The sequence below is a fragment of the Pristiophorus japonicus genome, chromosome 14 (assembly GCF_044704955.1).
Source record: "Pristiophorus japonicus isolate sPriJap1 chromosome 14, sPriJap1.hap1, whole genome shotgun sequence".
Lineage (NCBI taxonomy): Eukaryota > Metazoa > Chordata > Chondrichthyes > Pristiophoridae > Pristiophorus > Pristiophorus japonicus.
The window spans coordinates 5,216,123-5,242,185 of NC_091990.1; the positions used below are offsets into that span (position 1 = coordinate 5,216,123).

Consider the following 26,063-nt stretch of genomic DNA (forward strand, 5'->3'; position numbering starts at 1 on the left):
GAATGCATGCATGGGTGGAGCTACAAATGTCAATGTTTAAGAGAGCTGGGAGGGGAAAATCCCTCATCGTTAAACATTCGAATAAAATGAGGGAGCTTTTTCTTTAAGTCCAGGGATGCGCAGTGGAAGCAGATTCAATAGTAAAGGGAATTGGATAAATACTTGAAGGGGAAAAATTTGTCAGACTATGGGGAAAGAGCGGGGGGGAGTGGGACTGATTGGGTCGCTCTCTCAAAGAGCCGACACAGGCACGATGGGCCGAATGGCCTTTTTCTGTGCCATATCATCTATTCATTGAATTGCCTGAACATTTTGCAAACCAGGTGTGACACCGCATTACATTTACTTTCTGTACAAACAAATGCGATTAAGATTACCCCCTCTGAGCAGCCTCACTCTGGAGTCAGGTTTGGCCGGTAACATCGCCCGTCTCATCCGCTGCTGAAGCCCTCATCCATGCCTTTGCTATCTCCAGACTTGACTATTCCAACGCACTCCTGGTCGGCCTCCCACATTCTACCCTACGTAAACTAGAGATGATCCAAAACTCGGCTGCCCCGTGTCCTAACTCGCACCAAGTCCCGCTCACCCCTCACCCCCTGTGCTCGCTGCCCCGTGTCCTAACTCGCACCGAGTCCCGGTCACCCCTCACCCCCTGTGCTCGCTGCCCCGTGTCCTAACTCGCACCAAGTCCCGCTCACCCATCACCCCCTGTGCTCGCTGACCTACATTGGCTCCCGGTTAAGCAACGCCTCGATTTCAAAATTCTCGTTTTCAAATCCCTCTGTGGCCTCGCCCCTCCCTATCTCTGTAATCTCCTCCAGCCCCACATACCCCTCCCTCTTCCCCCACGCGAGATGTCTGCGCTCCTCTAATTCAGATGAGACGTTAAACCGAGGCCCTGTCTGCTCTCTCAGCTGAACGTAAAAGATCCCATGGCACTATTTTGAAGAACAGCAGGGGGGTTATCCCCGGTGTCCTGGCCAATAATTATCCTTCAATCAACATAACAAAAACAGATTATCTGGTCATTATTTTTTGCTGTTTGTGGGAGCTTGCTGTGCGCAAGTTGGCTGCTGCATTTCCCACATTACAACAGTGACTACACAACAAAAAGTACTTCACTGGCTGTAAAGCGCTTTGAGACAAATGGTGGTCGTGAAAGGTGCTATATAAATGCAAGTCTTTCTTCTTTCTTTCAGTGGCACAGTGAGGTAAGCATACCGTCCTTTCATCTCTGAACCCAGTCCAGACTCAGTGACATGAATGCCAGCTGCAAGTGTCCTATGAGAACTTAGAACAAGCAGTTCTTGAACCACTTCCTCGTGAATGTGGGAACGTGTCTGAACAGTTCCCATAACTTAGCACAACAGTTGTCCTGCTCAAGAGGATGTCGGCTGTAGAAAGTAGGGGAAATAATGCTGTATAAAACAATATTACAGCAGAGCACAGGGAGATTTACTCTGCATCATGCGGCCTGGGAGGGCTCAACTCATCCCCAGAAATGCTGCCGGGAATTTGCTGGAATATATAAATATTTTACCAACCTGTGATGTTCTTCCGCTCTCCCAAGTCTATTTGCAGCCATTCCTCCTCACTGAGGACGCTCGCAGCCCAAGCCCAGGGATATCCTTTGTTGCTGACCTGAGCTTTGTCTGGTGACCAGGTGATCAGCTCTCCGATCTTGGTCTTCTCTGTCCAAGAGGATGAGGCAGTGAGGTGTCTGCTCTCAAGAACATCATTGCAATCTAAGGAGAGTGAAAGAGGTATCAAATTGCTAACCCAGAATCACCTCTCCCATGACCCCTCTACGGTCTCTAGATTGTTGCACTGTTTGTCCGCCATCCAGTTCTGAATGAGCAGAAATTTTCTCCGACTGAATATTGGGCAGGCCGAAGCCATTGACTTCGGTCCCCGCCACAAACTCCGTTCCCTAGCCACCGACTTCACCCCTCTCTCTGGCAACTGTCTAAAGCCGAACCAGACTGTTCGCATCCTGGGTTCATATCTAACCCCGAGATGAGCTTCCGAAGATATAACTAAAGCTGCCTATTTCCACCTCCAGAACATCGTCCGTCTTCATCCCTACCTCAGCTTATCTGCTGCTGAAACATTCATCCGTGCCTTTGTTACCTCTAGACTTGATTATTCCAACGTACTCCTGACCGGCCTCCCATTTCCACTCTCCATTAACTTAAGGACTGTCAAAATTCAGCAGCCCGTGTCCTAACACACACCAAGTCCCATTCACCCATCACCCCTGTGCTCACTGACCTACATTGGCTCACCTTGATTTAATAGTCTCATCCTTGTTTACAAAACCCTCCGTGCCCTCTCCCCTCCCTATCTCTAATCCCCTCCAGCCCAACAACCCCCCGAGATGTCTGTACTCCCCCAATTCTGCCCCCTTGAGCATCCCTGATTATATTCGCTCCACCATTGGTGGCCGTGCCTTCTGTTGCCTGGGCTCCAAGCTCTGGAACACCCACCCTAAACCTCTCCACCTCTCTACCTCTCTTTCCTCCTTTAAAACGCTCCTTAAAACCTCCCTCTTTTACCAAGCCTTTTACCAGCGGCAGTTGGCGAGAGGTGGGAGCAGTGTCGGAGCGGCCTATAAAGGCGTGACTTGTGCAGTTACAGCGGGAGAGAAAGCAAAAAAGAAGTAGAAAGGAATCAAAAGGTGACGTCACAGCCAATGGGGAAAGTGATTGGCTGGTGATTGGTGAGTAGCTTTTCTTTTTATTTTTATATCAGTAAGTAAACTGTAACATTGTTATTACCAATTTAAGGGTATCTAAGGATTAAGTCATGGCAGGAGAGATCGGTCACGTGATATGCTCCTCCTGTGCCATGTGGGAACTCAGGGACGCTTCCGGTGTCCCTGACGACTACGTGTGTGAGAAGTGTATCCGCCTCCATCTCCTGATGGACCGCGTTGCGGAATTGGAGCTGAGGGTGGATTCACTCTGGAGCATCCACGATGCTGAGAATGACATAAGTGGCACGTGTAGTGAGTTGGTCTTACCGCATGAGAAGGATCCACAGCCAGCTAGGGAATGGAAGACCAGCAGGAAGAGTAGTACAAAGAAGGTAGTGCAGGGGTCCCATCTGGTCATCCCCCTGCAAAACAGATACACTGTTTTGAGTGCTGTTGAGGGAGATGACTCATTAGGGGAGAGCAACAGCAGCCAAGTTCATGGCACCGTAGCTGGCTCTGTTGTACAGGAGGGCATAAAAAAGAGTGGGAGAGCGATAGTGATAGGGGATTCAATCATAAGGGGAATAGATAGGCGTTTCTGCGGCCGCAATCGAGACTCCAGGATGGTATGTTGCCTCCCTGTTGCAAGGATCAAGGATGTCTCCGAGCGAGTGCAGGACATTCTGAAATGGGAGGGAGAACAGCCAGTTGTCGTGGTGCACATTGGTACCAACGACATAGGTAAAAAAAGGGATAAGGTCCTACGAGACGAATTTAAGGAGCTAGGAGTTAAATTAAAAAGTAGGACCTCAAAAGTAGTAATCTCGGGATTGCTACCAGTGCCACGTGCTAGTCAGAGTAGGAATTGCAGGATAGCACAGATAAATACGTGGCTTGAGCAGTGGTGCAGCAGGGAGGGATTCAAATTCGTGGGGTATTGGAACAGGTTCTGGGGGAGGTGGGACCAGTACAAACTGGACGGTCTGCACTTGGTAAGGAACGGAACCAATGTCCTAGGGGGAGTGCTTGCTAGTGCTGTTGGTGAGGAGTTAAACTAATATGACAGGGGGATGGGAACCAATACAGGGAGACAGAGGGAAACAAAAAGGAGACAAAAACAAAAGACAGAAAAGAGATGAGTAAAAGCGGAGGGCAAAGAAACCAAAGGCAAGAAACAAAAAGGGCCACTGAATATAAAAGGGCTGCAGGAGGGGTAAAAACTAAAAATCATGGTTTAAAAAGTAGAATGAAAACACTACCGAAATGCACGCAGCATTAGAAATAAAGTAAATGAGTTGACGGCACAAATCATTACAAATGGGTATGATTTGGTGGCCATTACAGAGACATGGTTGCAAGGTGGCCAGGACTGGGAATTAAACGTACAGGGGTATCTGACGATTCGGAAAGATAGGCAGGAAGGGAAGGGAGGGGGGTAGCTCTGTTAATAAGGGATGATATCAGGGCAGTTGTGAGGGATGATATTGGCTCCAATGAACAAAATGTTGAATCATTGTGGGTGGAGATTAGAGATAGTAAGGGGAAAAAGTCACTGGTCGGCGTAGTTTATAGGCCCCCAAATAATAACTTCATGGTGGGGCGGGCAATAATCAAGGGAATAATGGAGGCATGTGAAAAAGGAACGGCAGTGGTTATGGGGGATTTTAACCTACATATCAATTGATCAAATCAAATCGCAGGGGGTAGCCTGGAGGAGGAATTCATAGAATGCATACGGGACTGTTTCTTAGAACAGTATGTAACAGAGCCTACAAGGGAGCAAGCCATTTTGGATCTGATCCTGTGTAATGAGACAGGAAAAATAAACGATCTCCTCGTAAAAGATCCTCTCGGAATGAGTGATCACAATATGGTTGAATTTGTAATACAGATTGAGGATGAGGAAGTTGTGTCAGAAACGAGCGTACTATGCTTAAACAAAGGGGACTACAGTGGGATGAGGGCAGAGTTGGCTAAAGTAGACTGGAAACAAGGACTAAATGGTGGCACAATTGAGGAACAGTGGAGGACTTTTAAGGAACACTTTCAAAATGCGCAACAAAAATATATTCCAATGAAAAAGAAGGGCGGCAAGAGAAGAGATAACCAGCCGTGGATAACCAAGGAAATAAAGGAAAGTATCAAATCAAAGACCAATGCATATAAGGTGGCTAAGGTTAGTGGGAAACTAGAGGATTGGGAAGATTTTAAGCAACAGCAAAGAATGACTAAAAAAGCAATAAAGGGAAGATAGATTCCGAAGGTAAACTTGCGCAAAACGTAAAAACAGATCGTAAAAGCTTTTACAGATATATAAAACGGAAAAGAGTGACTAAAGTAAATGTTGGTCCCTTAGAAGATGAAAAGGGGGATTTAATAATGGGAAATGTGGAAATGGCTGAGACCTTAAACAATTATTTTGCTTCCGTCTTCACAGTGGAAGACACAAAAACCATGCCAAAAATTGCTGGTCACAGGAATGTGGGAAGGGAGGACCTTAAGACAATCACTATCACTAGGGAGCTAGTGCTGGACAGACTAATGGGACTGAAGGTAGACAAGTCCCCTGGTCCTGATGAAATGCATCCCAGGGTATTAAAAGAGATGGCGGAAGTTATAGCAGATGCATTTGTTATAATCTACCAAAATTCTCTGGACTCTGGGGAGGTACCAGCGGATTGGAAAGCAGCTAATGTAACGCCTCTGTTTAAAAAAGGGGGCAGACAAAAGGCAGGGAACTATAGGCTGGTTAGTTTAACATCTGTAGTGGGGAAAATGCTTGAAACTATCATTAAGGAAGAAATAGCGGGACATCTGGATAGGAATAGTGCAATCAAGCAGACGCAGCATGGATTCATGAAGGGGAAATCATGTTTAACTAATTTACTGGAATTCTTTGAGGATATAACGAGCATGGTGGATAGAGGTGTACCGATGGATGTGGTGTATTTAGATTTCCAAAAGGCATTTGATAAGGTGCCACACAAAAGGTTACTGCAGAAGATAAAGGTACGCGGAGTCAGAGGAAATGTATTAGCATGGATAGAGAATTGGCTGGCTAACAGAAAGCAGAGAGTCGCGATAAATGGGTCCTTTTCCGGTTGGAAATCAGTGGTTAGTGGTGTGCCACAGGGATCGGTGCTGGGACCACAACTGTTTACAATATACATAGATGACCTAGAGAAGGGGACAGAGTGTTATGCAACAAAATTTGCAGATGACACTAAGATTAGTGGGAAAGCGGGTTGTGTAGAGGACTCAGAGAGGCTACAAGGAGATTTGGATAGGTTAAGCGAATGGGCTAAGGTTTGGCAGATGGAATACAATGTTGGAAAGTGTGAGGTCATCCACCTTGGGAAAAAAAACAGCAAAAGGGAATATTATTTGAATGGGGAGAAATTACAACATGCTGCGGTGCAGAGGGACCTGGGGGTCCTTGTGCATGAATCCCAAAAAGTTAGTTTGCAGGTGCAGCAGGTAATCAGGAAGGCGAATGGAATGTTGGCCTTCATTGCGAGAGGGATGGAGTACAAAAGCAGGGAGGTGTTGCTGCAACTGTACAGGGTATTGGTGAGGCCGCACCTGGAGTACTGCGTGCAGTTTTGGGCACCTTACTTAAGGAAGGATATACTAGCTTTGGAAGGGGTACAGAGACGATTCACTAGGCTGATTCCGGAGATGAGGGGGTTACCTTATGATGATAGATTGAGTAGACTGGGTCTTTACTCGTTGGAGTTCAGAAAGATGAGGGGTGATCTTATAGAAACATTTAAATCATGAAAGGGATAGACAAGATAGAGGCAGAGAAGTTGTTTCCACTGGTCGGGGAGACTAGAACTAGGGGGCACAGCCTCAAAATACGTAGGAGCCAATTTAAAACCGAGTTGAGAAGGAATTTCTTCTCCCAGAGGGTTGTGAATCTGTGGAATTCTCTGCCCAAGGAAGCAGTTGAGGCTAGCTCATTGAATGTTTTCAAGTCAAAGATAGGTAGATTTTTAAGCAATAAGGGAATTAAGGGTTACGGGGAGAGGGCGGGTAAATGGAGCTGAGTCCACGGCCAGATCAGCCATGATCTTAGTGAATGAAGGAGCAGGCTCGAGGGGCTAGATGGCCTACTCCTGTTCCTAATTCCTATGTTCCTATGTCACCTGCCCCAATATCTCTCTTTATGTGGCTCGGTGTCAAATTTTGTTTGATAATCGCTCCTGTGAAGCGCCCTGGGACGTTTCACTACGTTAAAGGCGCTATAGAAATACAAGTTGTTATTGTGAAACAGTTTTCAGCATTAAATTAGTTCACTGTAGAAATGATCGGCAAGCCATTTGCTGTGTGAAATGTTAGGATCAACAATCTTATTCCTTTTTTTGCAGAGTTTTTGCCTGACTCATTTCCTCCCCATCTTTCCTCGCGACATTGGGAGAAGACTTTCAACTTTTGACCACTCCTCAGTTTAGGGCCAAGTTGAAGCTCTGTGAGCTAAGCTGAATTTTATATGTAAATACAGCAAAATCTTTTCACATCAATCCTCAAATAACACACCAACATTGCACTTTGTAAGCAGCGAGGAAGAAAATCAATCATTTCATGCTGGTTTCCACTGACACGGAATTGGGAATTTACAACTGTTCTGCCAACAGCAAGTAACCTTTCACTGACCTCAGGATGTACATATTTACATCCTTAAAAAGGAATAGATCATCTTAAACACAGCTGAACTATAGCAATAGAATAATAATAACAGAAGGAATAGTAGCAGGAGTAGGCCATTCGGCCCCTCGAGCCTGCTCCGCCATTCAATAAGCTCATGGCTGATTTGATCTTGGACTCAGCTCCACTTCCCCGCCCGCTCCCCATAACCCTTTATTCCCTTATCGTTCAAAAATCTGTCTATCTCTGCTTTAAATATATTCAATGACCCAGCCTCCACAGCTCTCTGGGGCAGAGAATTCCAAAGATTCACGACCCTCTGAGAGAAGAAATTCCTCCTCATCTCTGTTTTAAATGGGCGGCCCCTTATTCTGAAACTATGCCCCCTAGTTCTACATTCCCCAATGAGAGGATTTAAGTTGACAAGCTAACAATATGTATATCTCTGCAAACTCCTTTAAATGCATTCAGTCAGCCTTACAAACAGTATTCAGTAATGACCAGTCGAATCTGGGAATCCAGAGAGAGAAAATTCAACAATTGCATCAAGGAAACTGCAACCCTACAGTGGGGAATTTTAATGTGGTTTAAAACGCTAATGTCAAATATAATTGATCTAAAGTTGTAATCTTCTACAATTACTGTACAAATATAATCAGCATTTATTGCTCGGAGTCAATAGATACAGTAATCACTGTCTCTGGGTAGCAGGCTTGGCCAATCAGGACCAGGAAATGATGGACCATTACATAGTATGACTGGATCTCACTGTGTCTAAATCGGTTGTCATGCCTGCCCACAGAACAGTAGTCACTGCTGTTCAAAATAGCTAATTGCATGTGAAGTGCTCTGGTGCATTCCTTAGAAACGCAATAAAACCCTTGTGTAAATGCAAGTTTTTAATTTAGTTCTGCCAATTCACATTGTGAGTCCGGTGCAGCTCTCCTCGCCACAACCCAGGTCTGAGGGCCACAGACTTGAGCACATCCAACCCATGACTGGTCTACTCAGCTGTGGCTCAGTGGGCAGCACACTCGCCTCGGAGTCAGAAGGTCGTGGATTCAAGTCTCACTCCAGGGACTTGAGCTCAAATCTCCAGGCTGACACTCCCAGTGCAGTGCTGAGGGAGTGCTGCACTGTCGGAGGGGCAGTACTGAGGGAGTGCTGCACTGTCGGAGGGGCAGTACTGAGGGAGTGCTGCACTGTCGGAGGGGCAGTACTGAGGGAGTGCTGCACTGTCAGAGGGGCAGTATTGAGGGAATTAAGGGTTACGGGGAGCGGGCGGGTAAGTGGAGCTGAGTCCACGGCCAGATCAGTCATGATCTTTTTGAATGGCGGAGCAGGCTCGAGGGGCTAGATGGCCTACTCCTGTTCCTAATTCTTATGTTCTCCAACTGTGCGGCACTCCCTCAGTATCGCCCCTCTAACAATGCGGCGCTCCCTCAGTACTGCATTGGGCGTGTCAGCCTGGATTTATGTGCTCAAGTCGCTGGAGTGGAACTTGAACCCACAACCTTCTGAGTCAGAGGCGAGGGTGCTACCCACTGAGCCACAGCTGACACACATATAGTTAGAGCCTTCATCATCAGCAATTATTTGCCAATCTGACTGGGTGTCATAATTTTCACTGCGTAAAACTCCTTTGACTTGCAGGATCTTGCTGATGGCTCACACCGGAGCTTCCTAATTATAATGGTGCATGAAACAGTCTGCAAGTTTTGCTTGTGGAGATTATTAGAAATATAGAAATTTACAGCGCAGAAGGCGGCTATTTCGGCCCATCGTGTTCACGCTGGCCGACAAAGAGCCACACAGCCCTCGGTCAGCAGCCCTGAAGGTTACATATAAACCTATGAACAATGAACAATGATGGAAAGGCAAAGAGCACCCAGCCCAACCAGTCCACCTCACACAACTGCGACACCTCTTACACTGAAACATTCTACACTCCACCCCAACCGAAGCCATGTGATCTCCTGGGAGAGGCAAAAACCAGATAAAAACCCAGGCCAATTGGGGAAAAAAATCTGGGAAAATTCCTCTCCGACCCATCCAGGTGATCAACACTAGTCCAGGAAATCACCCTGGCCGTATTCGATTCCCTGCAGTACTTACCATCGTATCTGCGCCGGCCAACAAGAGGTCATCCAGTCTAGTCCCAATTACCAGCTCTAGGTCCGTAACCCTGCAGGTTACTGCACTTTAAGTGCTCATCCAACCATCTCTTAAAAGTGGTGAGTATTTCTACATCCACCACTCTTCCAGGCAGCGAGTTCCAGATCCCCACAACCCTCTGCGTAAAGAAGCCCCCCCCTCAAATCTCCTCTAAACCTTCCACCAACCACCTTAATACTATGCCCCCTTGTAATAGACCCCTCCACCAATGGATATAGACCCTTACTATTCACTATGTCCAGGCCCCTCAATATTTTGTACACCTCAATGAGGTCTCCTCTCAACCTCCTCTGTTCCAATGAGAACAAACCCAGCCTAACCAATCTACCCTCATAACTAAGATTCTCCATTCCAGGCAGCATCTGAGTAAATCTCCTCTGCACCCTCTCTAGTGCAATCACATCCTTCCTATAATAGGCTGATTATTTACCCCCTTCTCTGTGCACAATACGGTACGGTTCAAATTGGTTCTTTTACCTTTTCTAATCTTGATCCGTTTCTCAGACAGGGAACCACTGGAAGAAATGAACACATCAAAGATTAATAATGATAAATGACCAAAGACCACTGGAGCAAGATGCACGCGTTTACTATTTCACCGCAAAAGTGGACCAGAGGACATTTTCATTAACATAACTAAAATGTGCGACGCAAGTCTCCCACCACCCTGCACAGCGCAAGGCGACTCAGAGTGTTGGGTCAACAAACCTTACACCTGTAAACTTTCACCCCCACATCCTACATGGCCTGCTGAGTAATGCTGTTGCACCTTCAGCACCTCACCTGCATGGCCGTCCCTCATTTGTGTTCCTAGGCAATGAATACAGTTCTGGTCACCACATTACAGGAAAGATGTGATTGCACTGGAGCGGGTACAGAGGAGGTTTACCAGGATGGTGCCTGGACTGGAAAATTTTAGCGATGAGGAAAGATTGGATAGGCTGGGGTTGTTTCCTTTGGAACAGAGGGGGCTGAGAGGAGACCTTATTGAGCTGTATAAAATTACAAGGGGCCGGGATAGAGTGAATAGGAAGGACCTATTTCCCTTGGCAGAGGAGTCAACAACCAGGGGGCATAGATTTAAAGTTATTGGTAGGGGGTTTAGAGGGGATTTGAGGGGAACTTTCTTCACTCAGAGGGTGGTGGGGGTCTGGAACTCACTGCCTGAAAGGGTGGTAGAGGCAGAAACCCTCACCACATTTAAAAAGTACTTGGATGTGCACTTGAAGTGCCGTAACCTGCAGGGCTACGGACCGAGAGCTGGAAAGTGGGATTAGGCCGGGTAGCCTCTTGTCGGTATTTTCCTCACCGTCATTAACGCCCCGAAATCCTAAAAGCCAAAAATCCAGCCCCACACTCTACTGCAAGCAAGTTAGAACAGTTGAAGTTCTCGTCTACATCAATCCAGGCAAGGTCATTTACTGTTGTTGCTATACTCTGCCCTTTCACTAGCACTTAACATATAAAAGCAAGTTCCAAAAAAATCAAATGTATTGTACGACAAAATGAGGTCAGGATACTCGTCATTTAAAGGGAACATGGCATAATGAGACCTGACGGCCATTTAGGACTCGGATGAGGAGGAATTTCTTCACTCAGAGGGTTGTGAATGTTTGGAATTCTCTGCCCCAGAGGGCTGTGAATGCTGAGTCGTTGAGTATATTCAAGACTGAGATTTATAGATTTTTGGACTCTTTATGGGGGTCAGACGGGAAAGTGGAGTTGAGGTCGAAGATCAACCGTGATATTGAACGGCGGAGCAGGCTCGAGGGGCCGAATGGCCAACTCCTGCTCCCAATTGTTATGTTCTTATGTTTCTAAGTTACAGAATCCTCCAGATGCAGTTAATCGGTCTTTGCCTAAGTGTTAAAACTGACACAAATGAAAAGATCTAGGCTTTGATAAACGACAGTTTTTGTGATTAAAACATCAGGGTGTAGAATTTCCCGGGGCCATTTACATCACTTCTCTGGGGCAGGAGACACGCCACACAATCTTCACCCTCAGTTATTGTTTTACTTACGTTTTAGTTAAAATTCCATTTGCAGACGCCGCTTCATACAGAGTGATGCCTTTGTTCAGAGTGACTGAGACCTGGCCCCCAACTTCATCTGCTATCACACCAGCGTGGATAGCTGCTTTGCACAGAACAGAGGTCTGTGGGACAGAAAATACTTCGTGACTTTCAACTTATTTCGTAAAAATTATGAATTTGGTTGGGAGATATAATGGAGTCTTCATCAACCAACCCTTCAAGTGCCCACTATCCTGACCCTTCTGCCACAATGTTCACAGTGTTGGAGACCTCAAACCTACAGAGCGTTTTTGGCCTAGATTTTAAAATTCTCATCCTTGTTTTCAAATCCCTCCATGGCCCTCGTCCCTCCCTCGCACCCTCGCTTCTGAGTCAGAAGGTTGTGGGTTCAAGGCCCACTCCAGGGACTCGAGCACAAAAATCTAGGCCGACACTCCCAGTGCAGTGCTGACGGGTTTAGACAGGTTAGATGCAGGAAGAATGTTCCCAATGTTGGGGAAGTCCAGAATCAGGGGTCACAGTCTGAGGATAAGGGGTAAGCCATTTAGGACCGAGATGAGGAGAAACTTCTTCACCCAGAGAGTGGTGAACCTGTGGAATTCTCTACCACAGAAAGTAGTTGAGGACAATTCACTAAATATATTCAAAAGGGAGTTAGATGAAGTCCTTACTACTCGGGGATCAAGGGTTATGGCGAGAAAGCAGGAAGGGGGTACTGAAGTTTCATGTTCAGCCATGAACTCATTGAATGGCGGTGCAGGCTAGAAGGGCTGAATGGCCTACTCTTGCACCTATTTTCTATGTTTCTATGTTACTATGTTGGAGGGGCAGTACTGAGGGAGCGCTGCACTGTTGGAGGGACAGTGCTGAGGGAGTGCTGCACTGTCACAGGTGCCGTCTTTAGGATGAGACGTTAAACCAAGGCCCCGTCTGCTCTCTCAGGTGGGTGTAAAAGATCCCAAGGCACTATTTCGATGATGAGCAGGGGAGTTCTCATTAAAATGTTCGCGCACGTGCGGTTATTCCAATTGAACAGCAGCGTGTGTGAGAGCTCCAGACCATTGCATGGTCACACAGCTTAGAGGGAACATCACTCGCGATCCATTAAACATCCTAACCTAACAGGGATTTGTTGGATCCTACAAATCCCCTGGGAGGACAGGCGCACCAACGTTAGCGTCCTTGACCAGGCCAACATCCCCAGCATTGAAACACTGACCACACTCGATCACATGCCAGACACGAGACTCCCAAAGCAAGCGCTCCACTCGGAACTCCTTCACAGCAAATGAACCAAAGGTGGGCAGAGGAAACATTTTAAGGACACCCTCAAAGCCTCCCTGATAAAGTGCAACATCCCCACCGACACCTGGGAGTCCCTGGCCAAAGACCACCCTAAGTGGAGGAAGTGCATCCGGGAGGGCACTGAGCACCTCGAGTCTCATCGCCGAGAGCATGCAGGAATCAAGTGCAGGCAGCAGAAGGAGCGTGCGGCAAACCAGTCCCATCCTCCCTTACCCTCAATGACTATCTGTCCCACCTGTGACAGGGACTGTGGTTCTCGTATTGGACTGTTCAGCCACCAAAGGACTCATTTTAAGAATGGAAGCAAGTCTTCCTCGATTCCGAGGGACTGCCGATGATGATGATAACCTAACAGCTGAAGCGGAGCTGGCTCGAGGGGCCGAATGGCCTACTCCTGCTCCTATATCTTATGTTCTGAAAAGCACAGTTAGAAACAATTTAAACGAAGGGGAAAACAAATAAAAACTCTGATGGCATTAATGCTCAAATGACTTTACAAAAGAATCAATCAGCTATTTGTTTAATGAGTTAATTTATACTCACGTCACGATAACCCTCCCGAACGTTTCCCCAAACGTCACCACTCACACCTTTGCAACCCGCTGGGCAATATTTACTGTGATGTAAACAAAACGAGTGGTTACCACAAAACACTAAATAACAATAAAGAGCTCATTAAAATCAACATACAATCTCCATTAAATGGATCCTGCGGGAATTGTGCTCTAAAGATTCTTTCATGGTTTTTTAATTCATTCACAGGATTTTTATTTTGCAGGGCTATGGGGAAAGGGCAGGGGAGTGGGTCTGGCTGATGCACGGAAGGAGACCAGTCAGCCCTCTCTTGCAGAGAGCCGGCACGGGCTCGATGGGCTGACTGGCCTCCTTCCGTGCTGTAACCGCTCTATGATTCTATGTGGGCGTCGCTGGCAAGACCAGTGTTTATTGCCCATCCCTACTTGCCCACGAGAATCTTGAATTGCCGCAGTCCGTGTGGTCAAGGTACTCCCAGGGACCACCAAGCTGCTCCAGGGGCCGCTCGCCACTCCTTCTATGGCCCCGACCCCTGCCTCGGATGGTCTCTCGCAAGTCGGGGTTGCCGGTCAGCCTGGAACAGTGTGGCAGCCATGGGCAGCGTGGCGCCTACCACGGCAAGGTACAGCGCGAGCTGGTGCAGGAGGGCGATGGCAGCGAAGCTCCAGGTCGGTGATTGGAGCGTGGGCAGATACAGCAGGAGCGGCGAGGTCGGGGCAGCGAGTGATCGTGGAGCGATGTGATCGGGGCCCAGGAGAGGCGAGAGTTTGGGGCCCTGTGGAGGCGAGGGCCCAGGGGCAGCACGGGCCCAGCCCACACTGCGATATGTGTGCGCACTAGGTCCGTGCAGCAGAGCTTGGTCTCCAGTCCTGGTTAATCCTTGCCACTGGACCAAGATCTAGCTCTGTCAAGCCCGTGTGGTGGCTGGTGTGCAATGGCATCTTCCACCCTTCAGGATGTAGTTTAGGATCTGGAATATTAGGTCCTTCATTGAAACACCTGTGAATTCATCCGTTTTTGGCGTGGAAGCAAGTCATCCTCGATACGAGGGACCGTCTAAGATGATGATGATGATGATGATGATGATGAAAGTGCTCCCACAGTAGGGAGGGAGTTCCAGGATTTTGACCCAGCGATAATGAAGGAATGGCCGATATATTTCCAAGTCAGGATGGTGTGTGACTTGGAGGGGAACGTGGAGGTGGTGGTGTTCCCATGCACCTGTTGCCCTTGTCCTTCTGGGCGGTAGAGGTCGTGGGTTTGGGAGGTGCTGCCGAAGAAGCCTTGGCGAGTTGCTGCAGTGCATCTTGTAGATGGTGCACACTGCAGCCACGGTGCGCCGGTGGTGGAGGGAGTGAATGCTGGAGCTAAAGGTTGCTGCTCGGGTACTGAGCAAGGAACATTCAAGCACTATTGACGACGAACTCGGGACCTCCAAGTGCCACTTTGCTGGTTTTTGTCACCCGTGGTCCTTTTTGAAGCCAATGGAGGCCCAATGGGAAAGAGCCACATGTTTTGTGTTTCCTCCCTTGGCAGAGTTATAGACCCAAGAAAGGTTGGGTCTCAGGCAGCTCTTGAGACACCGAGTTTACCTTCTTTATATTTGCCTGGAATTTGCGGTAGGACTAACAGGTATGCTATCGACACGCACCGTTATTATGGAGCAAATCGGACAGCAACATCTGTAGTCCGCACCTGAGCAGTTAAATACAGAAATCAGGAATTTGCTGTTCGAGTTGCCCTTCTCCACAAACTTCGCTACACCGCTATCTCACCGAGGGACTCGCCATTGAAACACGTGGAGGGCATAAAGTTGCGATACTCACTCACTACACGCCCACCAAACATTCCAGAAATAGATTACGACTTGTCCATTCAAGCATTCAAAATCCTCCAGATTTTAATTGTTGTTGGAGATTTAAAATAAATTAAAATTAAAACATTTAACTTTTTCTTTCTGTCTCTTTTATCTCTCTCTCTTAATCACATCTTTCTTTCCCTCTCATTATTTTGCTTTCTGGACATGATTTGACATTGAATTAAATATTCTAACGTACACTTCCTGATTTAGACTCTGCGCGCCTCAGTAAGAATTCTGGCAATCTGATCGGTTGAAGAAACACATTGTTGCTTGACCTGCTCACACAGGTCACAGATCCCCTGTCGAGGGCGCCGCACTGTTTCAGTCTCCTGGTTACGGTAAGCTGTTTCAAAAATGCCCACAAAAAGTCTGTGGGCAGCTGTAAGGGTATTGAATGGTGATCGCCGCTTGTTCATCGCTGATCACAAAATCTGGGCCCTTATCGTATTACCGATAGCGTGACACTGGCAGTGGAAGGGATGTGATCGATATTCCACATATTGTGGACGGCCAGCTGGCTGGATAATCTGCATCGCCTGTGCAAGAATAGCAGTTAAATGAATGAGGAATTCCGAGTAAGAGTCCCACCCAAAACGTTAACCGATATTTCGTCTTCTATTGTGAGAAGTATTTTGGGAATATTTCTGCTTCAGTGGGAATTATAGTCATGATTGAAAAGAGTGGGAGAAAACAGTAGGAGAGTCAGTTGAGAGGTCCATTAAAGGAGAGAGCTCTTAAGAACTTGTCTGGAAAATATATGTTCGGATGTGCTGTCTGGTAGATCCATGAGAAAAATACTCCAACATAGCGTGTCCTGTGGGGAAATGAACAGCTGGACTTGCACTAGTCTGCAGTGCTGCCTGGATACCGTTGGGGGGGCTCCCTCTTCACACTGAATGTCGCTGACTTCCGATGTGTCTTTCCACTAGCCACATTCCATTGTGTAACCAAACCTAGGTTACAGGAATTGACACCAGCGTAGACCTGTTAAAACCCACGTCTATGATTCCCCTGTGCAGATAAGGGAGCTGGCTTAGTCTCGGAGGACATTTTTTTTTCAGTCGTTCACGGGATGTGGGCGTCGCTGGCAAGGCCGGCGTTTATTGCCCATCCCTAATTGCCCCTTGAGAAGGTGGTGGTGAGCCGCCTTCTTGAACCGCTGCAGTCCGTGTGGTGAAGGTGCTCCCACAGTGCTGTTAGGGAGGGAGTTCCAGGATTGTGACCCAGCGACGATGAAGGAACAGCCGATATATTTCCAAGGTCAGGGTGGTGTGTGACTGGGAGGGGAACGTGGAGGTGGTGGTGTTCCCATGTGTTAGCTTCCTGTGGGTCTCCATATGAAAGGGATGTCCAGCATATGTAAGGAGACAGGCTCTCAGGTCCACCTGTAACATGGGGGAGTAGTGTATGGATGTCTATCTCCCAGAGCAGCTGACAGAAGTAAATCAGTCTGAATTCAGCGGATTAGATAAACAGAAACAGTATTGGGGTGGATTAGCCAGTCATTTCATTTGTGGAATATATCTCTGCCTCTCAAACACCCAAAAAATATCGCCAAGCCCCATAGCAAGCAGAGACATTTGTGCATCTTCCAGCAGGGATCGGTGGCTTGTCATTGGTTGATTTTTCTTTCTGGCAAAGGCCAATTGTTCCTTTGAGCAGTTGAGCTGAATGGCCTGTTTCTGTACTGTCAAATCCATCTATGTTAACGTCAAACTGCTGCCCAGTGCGAGATCAGGTAACTGAGCACAAACCTCCGACCATCGAATGCGCATGGCTGACTAGCCCAGAGAGTGCAACACAGCTCGCCGCACCCAACACTGGCGGATCCAGCCTCGGGTTTTAATGTTTTCTCAGCTGATGATTGGGTTTGGGATGAACTGAGCGGAGGAATAGGTCCATTTTTATCCTTACCCCAGCTCAGCCACACCTTGTGTTGAGCATGAACACACACAGAAATTTACAGCACGAGGAGGCCATTCGGCCCATCATGTCAGCATCGGCTGCTCAAGATCGATCCGGCCTAATCCCACTTTCCAGCTCTCTGCCTGTAGCCCTGTAGGTTACGGCACTTCAAGTGCACATCCAAGTACTTGTGTGGTGAGGGTTTCTGCCTCTACCACCCTTTCAGGCCGTGAGTTCCAGACCCCCACCACCCTCTGGGTGAAAACATTTCTCCTCAAATCCCCTCTAACCCTCCTACCAATCACTTTAAATCTATCTATCTATCTATCTATCAATCATCATCATAGGCAGTTCCTCCACATCGAAGATTTGCTTCCACTCTTAACATGAGTTCTCAGGTGGCTGAACAGTCCGATACGCGAACCAGACTCTGTCACAGGTGGGACAGAGAATCGTTGAGGGTAAGGGAGGGTGGGACAGGTTTGCCGCATGCTCCTTCTGCTGCCTGCGCTTGGTTTCTGCATGCTCTCGGCGATGAGACTCGAGGTGCTCAGCGCCCTCCCGGATGAAGGATAGAATAAAAGGAAAAGGAGGTGGGGTAGCATTGCTGGTTAAAGAGGAGATTAATGCAATAGTTAGGAAAGACATTAGCTTGGATGATGTGGAATCTATATGGGTAGAGCTGCAGAACACCAAAGGGCAAAAAACGTTAGTAGGAGTTGTGTACAGACCTCCAAACAGTAATAGGGATGTTGGGGAGGGCATCAAACAGGAAATTAGGGGTGCATGCAATAAAGGTGTAGCAGTTATAATGGGTGACTTTAATATGCACATAGATTGGGCTAGCCAAACTGGAAGCAATACGGTGGAGGAGGATTTCCTGGAGTGCATAAGGGATGGTTTTCTAGACCAATATGTTGAGGAACCAACTAGGGGGGAGGCCATCTTAGACTGGGTGTTGTGTAATGAGAGAGGATTAATTAGCAATCTCATTGTGCGAGGCCCCTTGGGGAAGAGTGACCATAATATGGTGGAATTCTGCATTAGGATGGAGAATGAAACAGTAAATTCAGAGACCATGGTCCAGAACTTAAAGAAGGGTAACTTTGAAGGTATGAGGCGAGAATTGGCTAGGATAGATTGGCGAATGATACTTAGGGGGTTGACTGTGGATGGGCAATGGCAGACATTTAGAGACCGCATGGATGAAGTACAACAATTGTACATTCCTGTCTGGCGTAAAAATAAAAAGGGGAAGGTGGCTCAACCGTGGCTATCTAGGGAAATCAGGGATAGTATTAAAGCCAAGGAAGTGGCATACAAATTGGCCAGAAATAGCAGCGAACCTGGGGACTGGGAGAAATTTAGAACTCAGCAGAGGAGGACAAAGGGTTTGATTAGGACAGGGAAAATGGAGTACGAGAAGAAGCTTGCAGGGAACATTAAGGCGGATTGCAAAAGTTTCTATAGGTATGTAAAGAGAAAAAGGTTGGTGAAGACAAACGTAGGTCCCCTGCAGTCAGAATCAGGGGAAGTCATAACGGGGAACAAAGAAATGGCGGATCAATTGAACAAGTACTTTGGTTCGGTATTCACTAAGGAGGATACAAACAACCTTCCGGATATAAAAGGGGTCAGAGGGTCTAGTAAGGAAGAGGAACTGAGGGAAATCTTTATTAGTCGGGAAATTGTGTTGGGGAAATTGATGGGATTGAAGGCAGATAAATCCCCAGGGCCTGATGGCCTGCATCCTAGAGTACTTAAGGAGGTGGCCTTGGAAATAGCGGATGCATTGACAGTCATTTTCCAACATTCCATTGACTCTGGATCAGTTCCTATGGAGTGGAGGGTAGCCAATGTAACCCCACTTTTTAAAAAAGGAGGGAGAGAGAAAACAGGGAATTATAGACCGGTCAGCCTGACCTCAGTAGTGGGTAAAATGATGGAATCAATTATTAAGGATGTCATAGCAGTGCATCTGGAAAATGGTGACATGATAGGTCCAAGTCAGCATGGATTTGTGAAAGGGAAATCATGCTTGACAAATCTTCTGGAATTTTTTGAGGATGTTTCCAGTAAAGTGGACAAAGGAGAACCAGTTGATGTGGTATATTTGGACTTTCAGAAGGCTTTCGACAAGGTCCCACACAAGAGATTAATGTGCAAAGTTAAAGCACATGGGATTGGGGGTAGTGTGCTGACGTGGATTGAGAACTGGTTGTCAGACAGGAAGCAAAGAGTAGGAGTAAACGGGTACTTTTCAGAATGGCAGGCAGTGACTAGTGGAGTGCCGCAAGGTTCTGTGCTGGGGCCCCAGCTGTTTACATTGTACATTAATGATTTAGACGAGGGGATTAAATGCAGTATCTCCAAATTTGCGGATGATACTAAGTTGGGTGGCAGTGTGAGCTGCGAGGAGGATGCTATTAGGCTGCAGAGTGACTTGGATAGGTTAGGTGAGTGGGCAAATGCATGGCAGATGAAGTATAATGTGGATAAATGTGAGGTTATCCACTTTGGTGGTAAAAACAGAGAGACAGACTATTATCTGAATGGTGACAGATTAGGAAAAGGGAAGGTGCAACGAGACCTGGGTGTCATGGTACATCAGTCATTGAAGGTTGGCATGCAGGTACAGCAGGCGGTTAAGAAAGCAAATGGCATGTTGGCCTTCATAGCGAGGGGATTTGAATACAGGGGCAGGGAGGTGTTGCTACAGTTGTACAGGGCCTTGGTGAGGCCACACCTGGAGTATTGTGTACAGTTTTGGTCTCCTAACTTGAGGAAGGACATTCTTGCTATTGAGGGAGTGCAGCGAAGGTTCACCAGACTGATTCCCGGGATGGCGGGACTGACCTATCAAGAAAGATTGGATCAATTGGGCTTGTATTCACTGGAGTTCAGAAGAATGAGAGGGGACCTCATAGAAACGTTTAAAATTCTGACGGGTTTAGACAGGTTAGATGCAGAAAGAATGTTCCCAATGTTGGGGAAGTCCAGAACCAGGGGTCACAGTCTGAGGATAAGGGGTAAGCCATTTAGGACCGAGATGAGGAGAAACTTCTTCACCCAGAGAGTGGTGAACCTGTGGAATTCTCTACCACAGAAAGTAGTTGAGGCCAATTCACTAAATATATTCAAAAGGGAGTTAGATGAAGTCCTTACTACTCGGGGGATCAAGGGTTATGGCGAGAAAGCAGGAAGGGGGTACTGAAGTTTCATGTTCAGCCATGAACTCATTGAATGGCGGTGCAGGCTAGAAGGGCTGAATGGCCTGCTCCTGCACCTATTTTCTATGTTTCTATGTTTCTATGCACTTCCTCCACTTTGGGCGGTCTTTGGCCAGGGACTCCCAGGTGTCGGTGGGGATGTTGCACTTTATCAGGGAGGCTTTGAAGGTGTCCTTGTAACGTTTCCTCTGCCCACCTTTGGCTCGTTTGCCGTGAAGGAGTTCCGAGTAGAGTGCTTGCTTTGGGAGTCTCGTGCCTGGCATGCGGACAATGTGGCCTGCCCAACGGAGCTGATCAAGTGTGGTCAGTGCTTCGATGCTGGGGATGTTGGCCTGGTCGAGGACATTAATGTTGGCGCGTCTGTCCTCCCAGGGGATTTGGAGGATCTTGTGGAGACATCGTTGGTGGTATTTCTCCATTGACTAGAGGTGTCTACTGTACATAGTCCATGTTTAAATCTATGTCCCCTGGTTGTTGACCCCTCTGCTAAGGGAAATATCCTGTCCTATCCACATTCTCCAGGCCCTTCCTAATTTTATACACCTCAATTAAGTCTCCCCTCAGCCTCCTCTGTTCCAAAGAAAACAACCCCAGCGTATCCAATCTTTCCTCAAAGCTAAAATTCTCCAGGCCAGGCAACATCCTCGTAAATCTCCTCTGTACTCTCTCTAGTGCAATCACATCTTTCCTGTAATGCGGTGACCAGAACTGTACACGCAGTACTCTAGCTGTGGCCGAACTGGTGTATATGCTATATCCAGATACACATCAGATGCTGTGAATGATGTGCACCTTTTATTTACCACCCAAGTGATACAGAGGCATAGCAGAGTAGAAAGTACAGCAGATGACAAAAGGCAAAAGGAATGAGACACTGGGGTAGATCCTAACTTTATGCAATATTGTAAAATGGTTGACAGTTCTGTGTCCCTCCGATTTTTATTTCCACGGACTTCAAGTCAAGATCTGCCCCGTTCATTTTTGAGATGCACTGGCACGAACGTGAAAAATTAGTCGGGAGGCAAAGCAACGTTCCCTGTAACTTTTATTGGTCCGCGCATGCCCGGGTTTTTCCAATTTAAAAGCCGCTTCGCCGGCTGCACGGGACCCTGAGGGGTCTGCACGGCCGTGCAGCTTAAAGGGAGCACTGGTGCAACGGTGCGTGTGAGCTGCGTGTTGTTCTGCGAGGGCTTGCTTCTCTCAGTGCGACGTCCCGCTCAATCTCCGTGCACGCATGGTATTCCCCACGGGATGCCGGTGAGCGGCCTGTGGGGAACCTTTCCCGTTGCTAGGGTGTGAATCGGATTTAAACTGGCACCATTCCACTTAAAAAAGTTCAACTAATGTTCTCGGTAAGTGGAGAGACTTCAGTTGGTCTTTGAACATAGGAAATAGGAGCAGGAGTCGGCCATTCAGCCCCTCGAGCCTGCTCCGCCATTCAACAAAATTATAGTTGATCCGATCTTGGCCTCAACTCCACTTCCCTGCCCGCTCCCCATAACCATTGACTCCTTTATCGTTCAAAAATCTGTCTGGTATGATGTACATTTGGCAATAAAAACAATAGCATAACAATGGATGTGGTCTGACACTGTTACTCCATCTCACACATCTCCTCCTCATCATCATCATAGGCAGTCCCTCGAAATCGAGGAAGACTTGCTTCCACTCTAAAAGTGAGTTCTCAGGTGACTGAACAGTCCAATACGAGAACCACAGTCCCTGTCACAGGTGGGACAGACAGTGGTTGGAGGAAAGGGTGGGTGGGGAGTCTGGTTTGCCGCACGCTCCTTCCGCTGCCTGCACTTGGTTTCCGCATGCTCTCAGCAACGAGACTCGAGGTGCTCAGTGCCCTCCCAGATGCACTTCCTCCACTTAGGGCAGTCTTTGGCCAGGGACTCCCAGGTGTCAGTAGGGATGTCGCACTTTATCAGGGAGGCTTTGAGGGTGTCCTTGTAATGTTTCACTGCCCACCTTTGGCTCGTTTGCTGTGGGCGAGTTCCAAGTAGAGCGCTTGCTTTGGGAGTCTCGTGTCTGGCTTGCGGACAATGTGACAATGGAGCTGATCGAGTGTGGTCAGTGCTTCAATGCTGGGGATGTTGGCCTGGGCGAGGACGCTAATGTTGGTGCGTCTGTCCTCCCAGGGGATTTGTAGGATTTTGTGGAGATATCTTTGATTGTATTTCTCCAGCGACTTGATGTGTCTGCAGTACATGGTCCACACATCTCCACACAATGAATAAATACACTATACGCACAAATATATCTAGACTTGACTATTCCAATGCACTTCTGGCTGGCCTTCCACATTCTACCCTACGTAAACACGGCTGCCCGTATCCTAACTCGCACCAAGTCCCGCTCACCCATCACCCCTGTGCTCGTTGTCCTACATTGGCTCCCGGTTAAGCAACGCCTTGATTTCAAAATTCTCATCCTTATTCACAAATCTCTCTATGGCCTCGCCCCTCCCTGTAATCACTTCCAGCCCCACAACGCCCCCCCCCCCCCGAAATGTCTGCGACCTCTAATTCTGCCCTCCTGACCATCCCTGATTATAATCGCTCCACCATCGGTGGCCGTGCCTTCTGTTGCCTGGGCCCCAAGCTCTGGAACTCCCTCCCTAAACCTCTCCACCTCTCTACCAATCTCTCCTCCTTAAGGACGCTCCTTAAAACCTCCCTCTTTGATCAAGCTTTTGGTCACCTGCCCTAATTTCTACTTATGCGGCTCGGTGTCAAATTTTTTATCTCATAACACTCCTGTGAAGCGCCTTGGGGCGTTTCACTACGTTAAAGGCGCTATATAAATACACGTTGTTGTTACACCCCTGAGATGTGTATGTGGACTGCAAACGTTTCTACTCACAATATCAATGATTACAGATATTAAATGATTGCGACATTATGACGATATGATGTCTGTAGGTTATCCTTCACGTCTTTAAGCTCCAGCCCCAGTGCAGGAAGCGTGACGGAGTCTCCAGAATTAGTTCCGCCAGTTCCCAACTGTTAGGGTGTTGCAAAGTTTGATAGGAACTTAATTGTTTCAACTATCTTGGACTGCATCACACTTCCTCCGGTTTATTTAGCCGTTATTAGTGTCAGTCTGTGACAGGCACATACGCACTGCTGCAGTGAGTCATTAGAAGTCTCTCAACAAAAAAAAAACAAGTGAATTATGATGGCAGCGACTATCAGACGAGGCGAAACGCACGGCATGGCGGTAACTCAGTGTGGTTGTCGTAACATCGCATTCTGTTACAGGACTGTATTGAGATTGAGTGATTATACAGCTCATGCTCACTATTTACAAATGCTTTAGACATCTGTTGGCGTCCCAGTCTCACTGGCTGCCAGATCTCTTTTATCTGTTCTCCGCAATGTGTGCACAATTAAAAGGTACGGAGCGACCGGCTCAGATACCGTGCCAAATATTAGTGAAAACTCATTCTGCATCAGGTTAAACAATCATTTTGCAATGCCAATCACCGTGTGCAAGTAACCTTTAGAAGCTTTACATTTTCTTTCAAGCGAGAGGCTCAAACTCAGTGTTTACAATTCTAACCGGAATTCTTGTTCAAGCTTCACAGAAATCAGACAGCAAAAGGAGGAGGCCATTCGGCCCATCGTTTCTGTGCCGGCTCTGTGGAAGGGCTGGACAATTACTCCCACTCCTCCTGCTCTTTCCCCATAACCCTGCTCCGTATTAACAGTAAAAAAAAACGTGAATTATCGGTGAACGATTAAATTTACAAAGCTACTTTCTGAGCAGGAACAGTCGGAAAAAAAATGATATTGGCAGATTTAAACTTTTCCGAGAGAGGATTTTTGGCTCACTTGCTTTCCTGTCACTGGATGTCATCCTGTGACCTCCCAAACAGGAGGCGTATCTATAGATCGAAAGCTGCCACTTAGCGGTGGGTCAATTGCATTACTATTTCCACCTCGATAAACCAACACTCTTGCAACTTTGTTTTCAAAACTACGTAAAACTTAGCATCAAGGGTCAGGTTAACACGCAAGGTACATAAGACCAGGTTACCGCAGGTTTCAGCTTACCTGAACTGTTGCTGTGAATAATGAATACCCTTATCCAAACAGGAAATCAAATCTGCACAAAGTAAAATACTGACACATCATTAAACGGAAAAGACCATTGGATTTGTTATCACAATACATCCCTCCACCTCAAAACAAATCCACTCTGAATTACGCTGGTGACTGCAGCACTCTTGGAGTGAAGTCGTGCAGCCCTGCCAATCGTAGCAGTTCCAGTCGCAGAGGCCACAGCTGGAGTACTGCGTGCAGGTCTGGTCACCGCATTACAGGAAAAATGTGATTGCACTGGAGAGGGTACAGAGGAGATTTACGAGGATGTTGCCTGGACTGGAGAATTCTCGCTATGAGGAAAGATTGGATAGGCTGGGGTTTGTCTTCTTATGAGGAGCCTAGAGTGGATAGGAAGGACCGATTTCCCTTAACATAGGGGTCAATAACCAGGGGGCATAGATTTAAAGTAATTGGTAGGAGGTTTAGAGGGGATTTGAGAGGAAATTCTTCACTCAGAGGGTGGTGGGGGTCTGGAACTCACTGCCTGAAAAGGTGGTAGAGGCAGAAACCCTCATTATATTTAAAAAGTACTTGGATGTGCACCTGAAGTGCTGTAACCTTCAGGGCTACGGACCGAGAGCTGGAAAGTGGGATTAGGCTGGGTAGCTCTTTGTCGGCCAGCGTGGACATGATGGGCCGAATGGCCTCCTTCCATGCTGTAAATTTCTATGATTTAACAAAATATTGAGTGGGACAACTCGGTTCATACCACGGATCCCCACCTGACACATTCAACTTTCTCCTTCAGATGTAGATGGGAAGGTGACTTGAAAAGGTGCATTTATAGCAGGACATGGTAAGTGGGATCTCATTAAACCCGAACAACTAAAGGAACGAAAGTAAAACTTGAATTTCTATAGCGCCTTTCACCACCTCAGGACATCCCAAAGCGCTTCACACCCGATGAAGTGCTTTTTGGGGTGTCGTCACAGTTGTAATGTAGGAATCACGGCTGCCAAATTGCGCACTGCAAGCTCCCACAAACATCTAGGCTGACACTTCAGTGCAGGACTGAGGGAGTGCTGCACTGTCGGAGGGGCAGGACTGAGGGAGTGCTGCACTGTCGGTGGGGCAGTACTGAGGAAGCACTGCACTGTCGGAGGGGCAGTACTGAGGGAGCGCTGCACTGTCGGAGGGGCAGTACTGTGGGAGCGCTGCACTGTCGGAGGGGCAGTACTGTGGGAGTGCTGCACTGTCGGAGGGGCAGGATTGAGGGAGCACTGCACTGTCGGAGGGGCAGTACTGAGGGAGCGCTGCACTGTCGGAGGGGCAGTACTGAGGGAGCGCTGCACTGTCGGAGGGGCAGGACTGAGGGAGTGCTGCACTGTCGGTGGGGCAGTACTGAGGGAGCGCTGCACTGTCGGAGGGGCAGTACTGAGGGAGCACTGCACTGTCGGAGGGGCAGTACTGAGGGAGTGCTGCACTGTCGGAGGGGCAGTACTAAGGGAGCACTGCACTGTCGGAGGGGCAGTACTGAGGGAGCGCTGCACTGTCAGAGGGGCAGTACTGAGGGAGTGCTGCACTGTTGGAGGGGTAGTACTGAGGGAGTGCTGCACTGTCG

The 26,063-nt window shown here is 47.7% G+C and overlaps 1 protein-coding gene across 1 annotated transcript in view; it reads right to left on the bottom strand.

Annotated features, from left to right (window-relative positions):
- The window catches only part of LOC139279272 (discoidin, CUB and LCCL domain-containing protein 1), a 180,176-nt gene that overhangs the window by 46,801 nt on the left and 107,312 nt on the right, over nucleotides 1-26,063 (bottom strand). The window contains exons 4-8 of the mRNA XM_070898402.1: nucleotides 24,452-24,503; nucleotides 13,404-13,476; nucleotides 11,544-11,677; nucleotides 9,998-10,035; nucleotides 1,548-1,748 (exon numbers count right to left, since the gene is read on the bottom strand). Of these exons, the coding sequence (XP_070754503.1) occupies nucleotides 1,548-1,748; nucleotides 9,998-10,035; nucleotides 11,544-11,677; nucleotides 13,404-13,476; nucleotides 24,452-24,503 (498 nt within the window). The remainder of the gene's footprint in view (nucleotides 1-1,547; nucleotides 1,749-9,997; nucleotides 10,036-11,543; nucleotides 11,678-13,403; nucleotides 13,477-24,451; nucleotides 24,504-26,063) is intronic.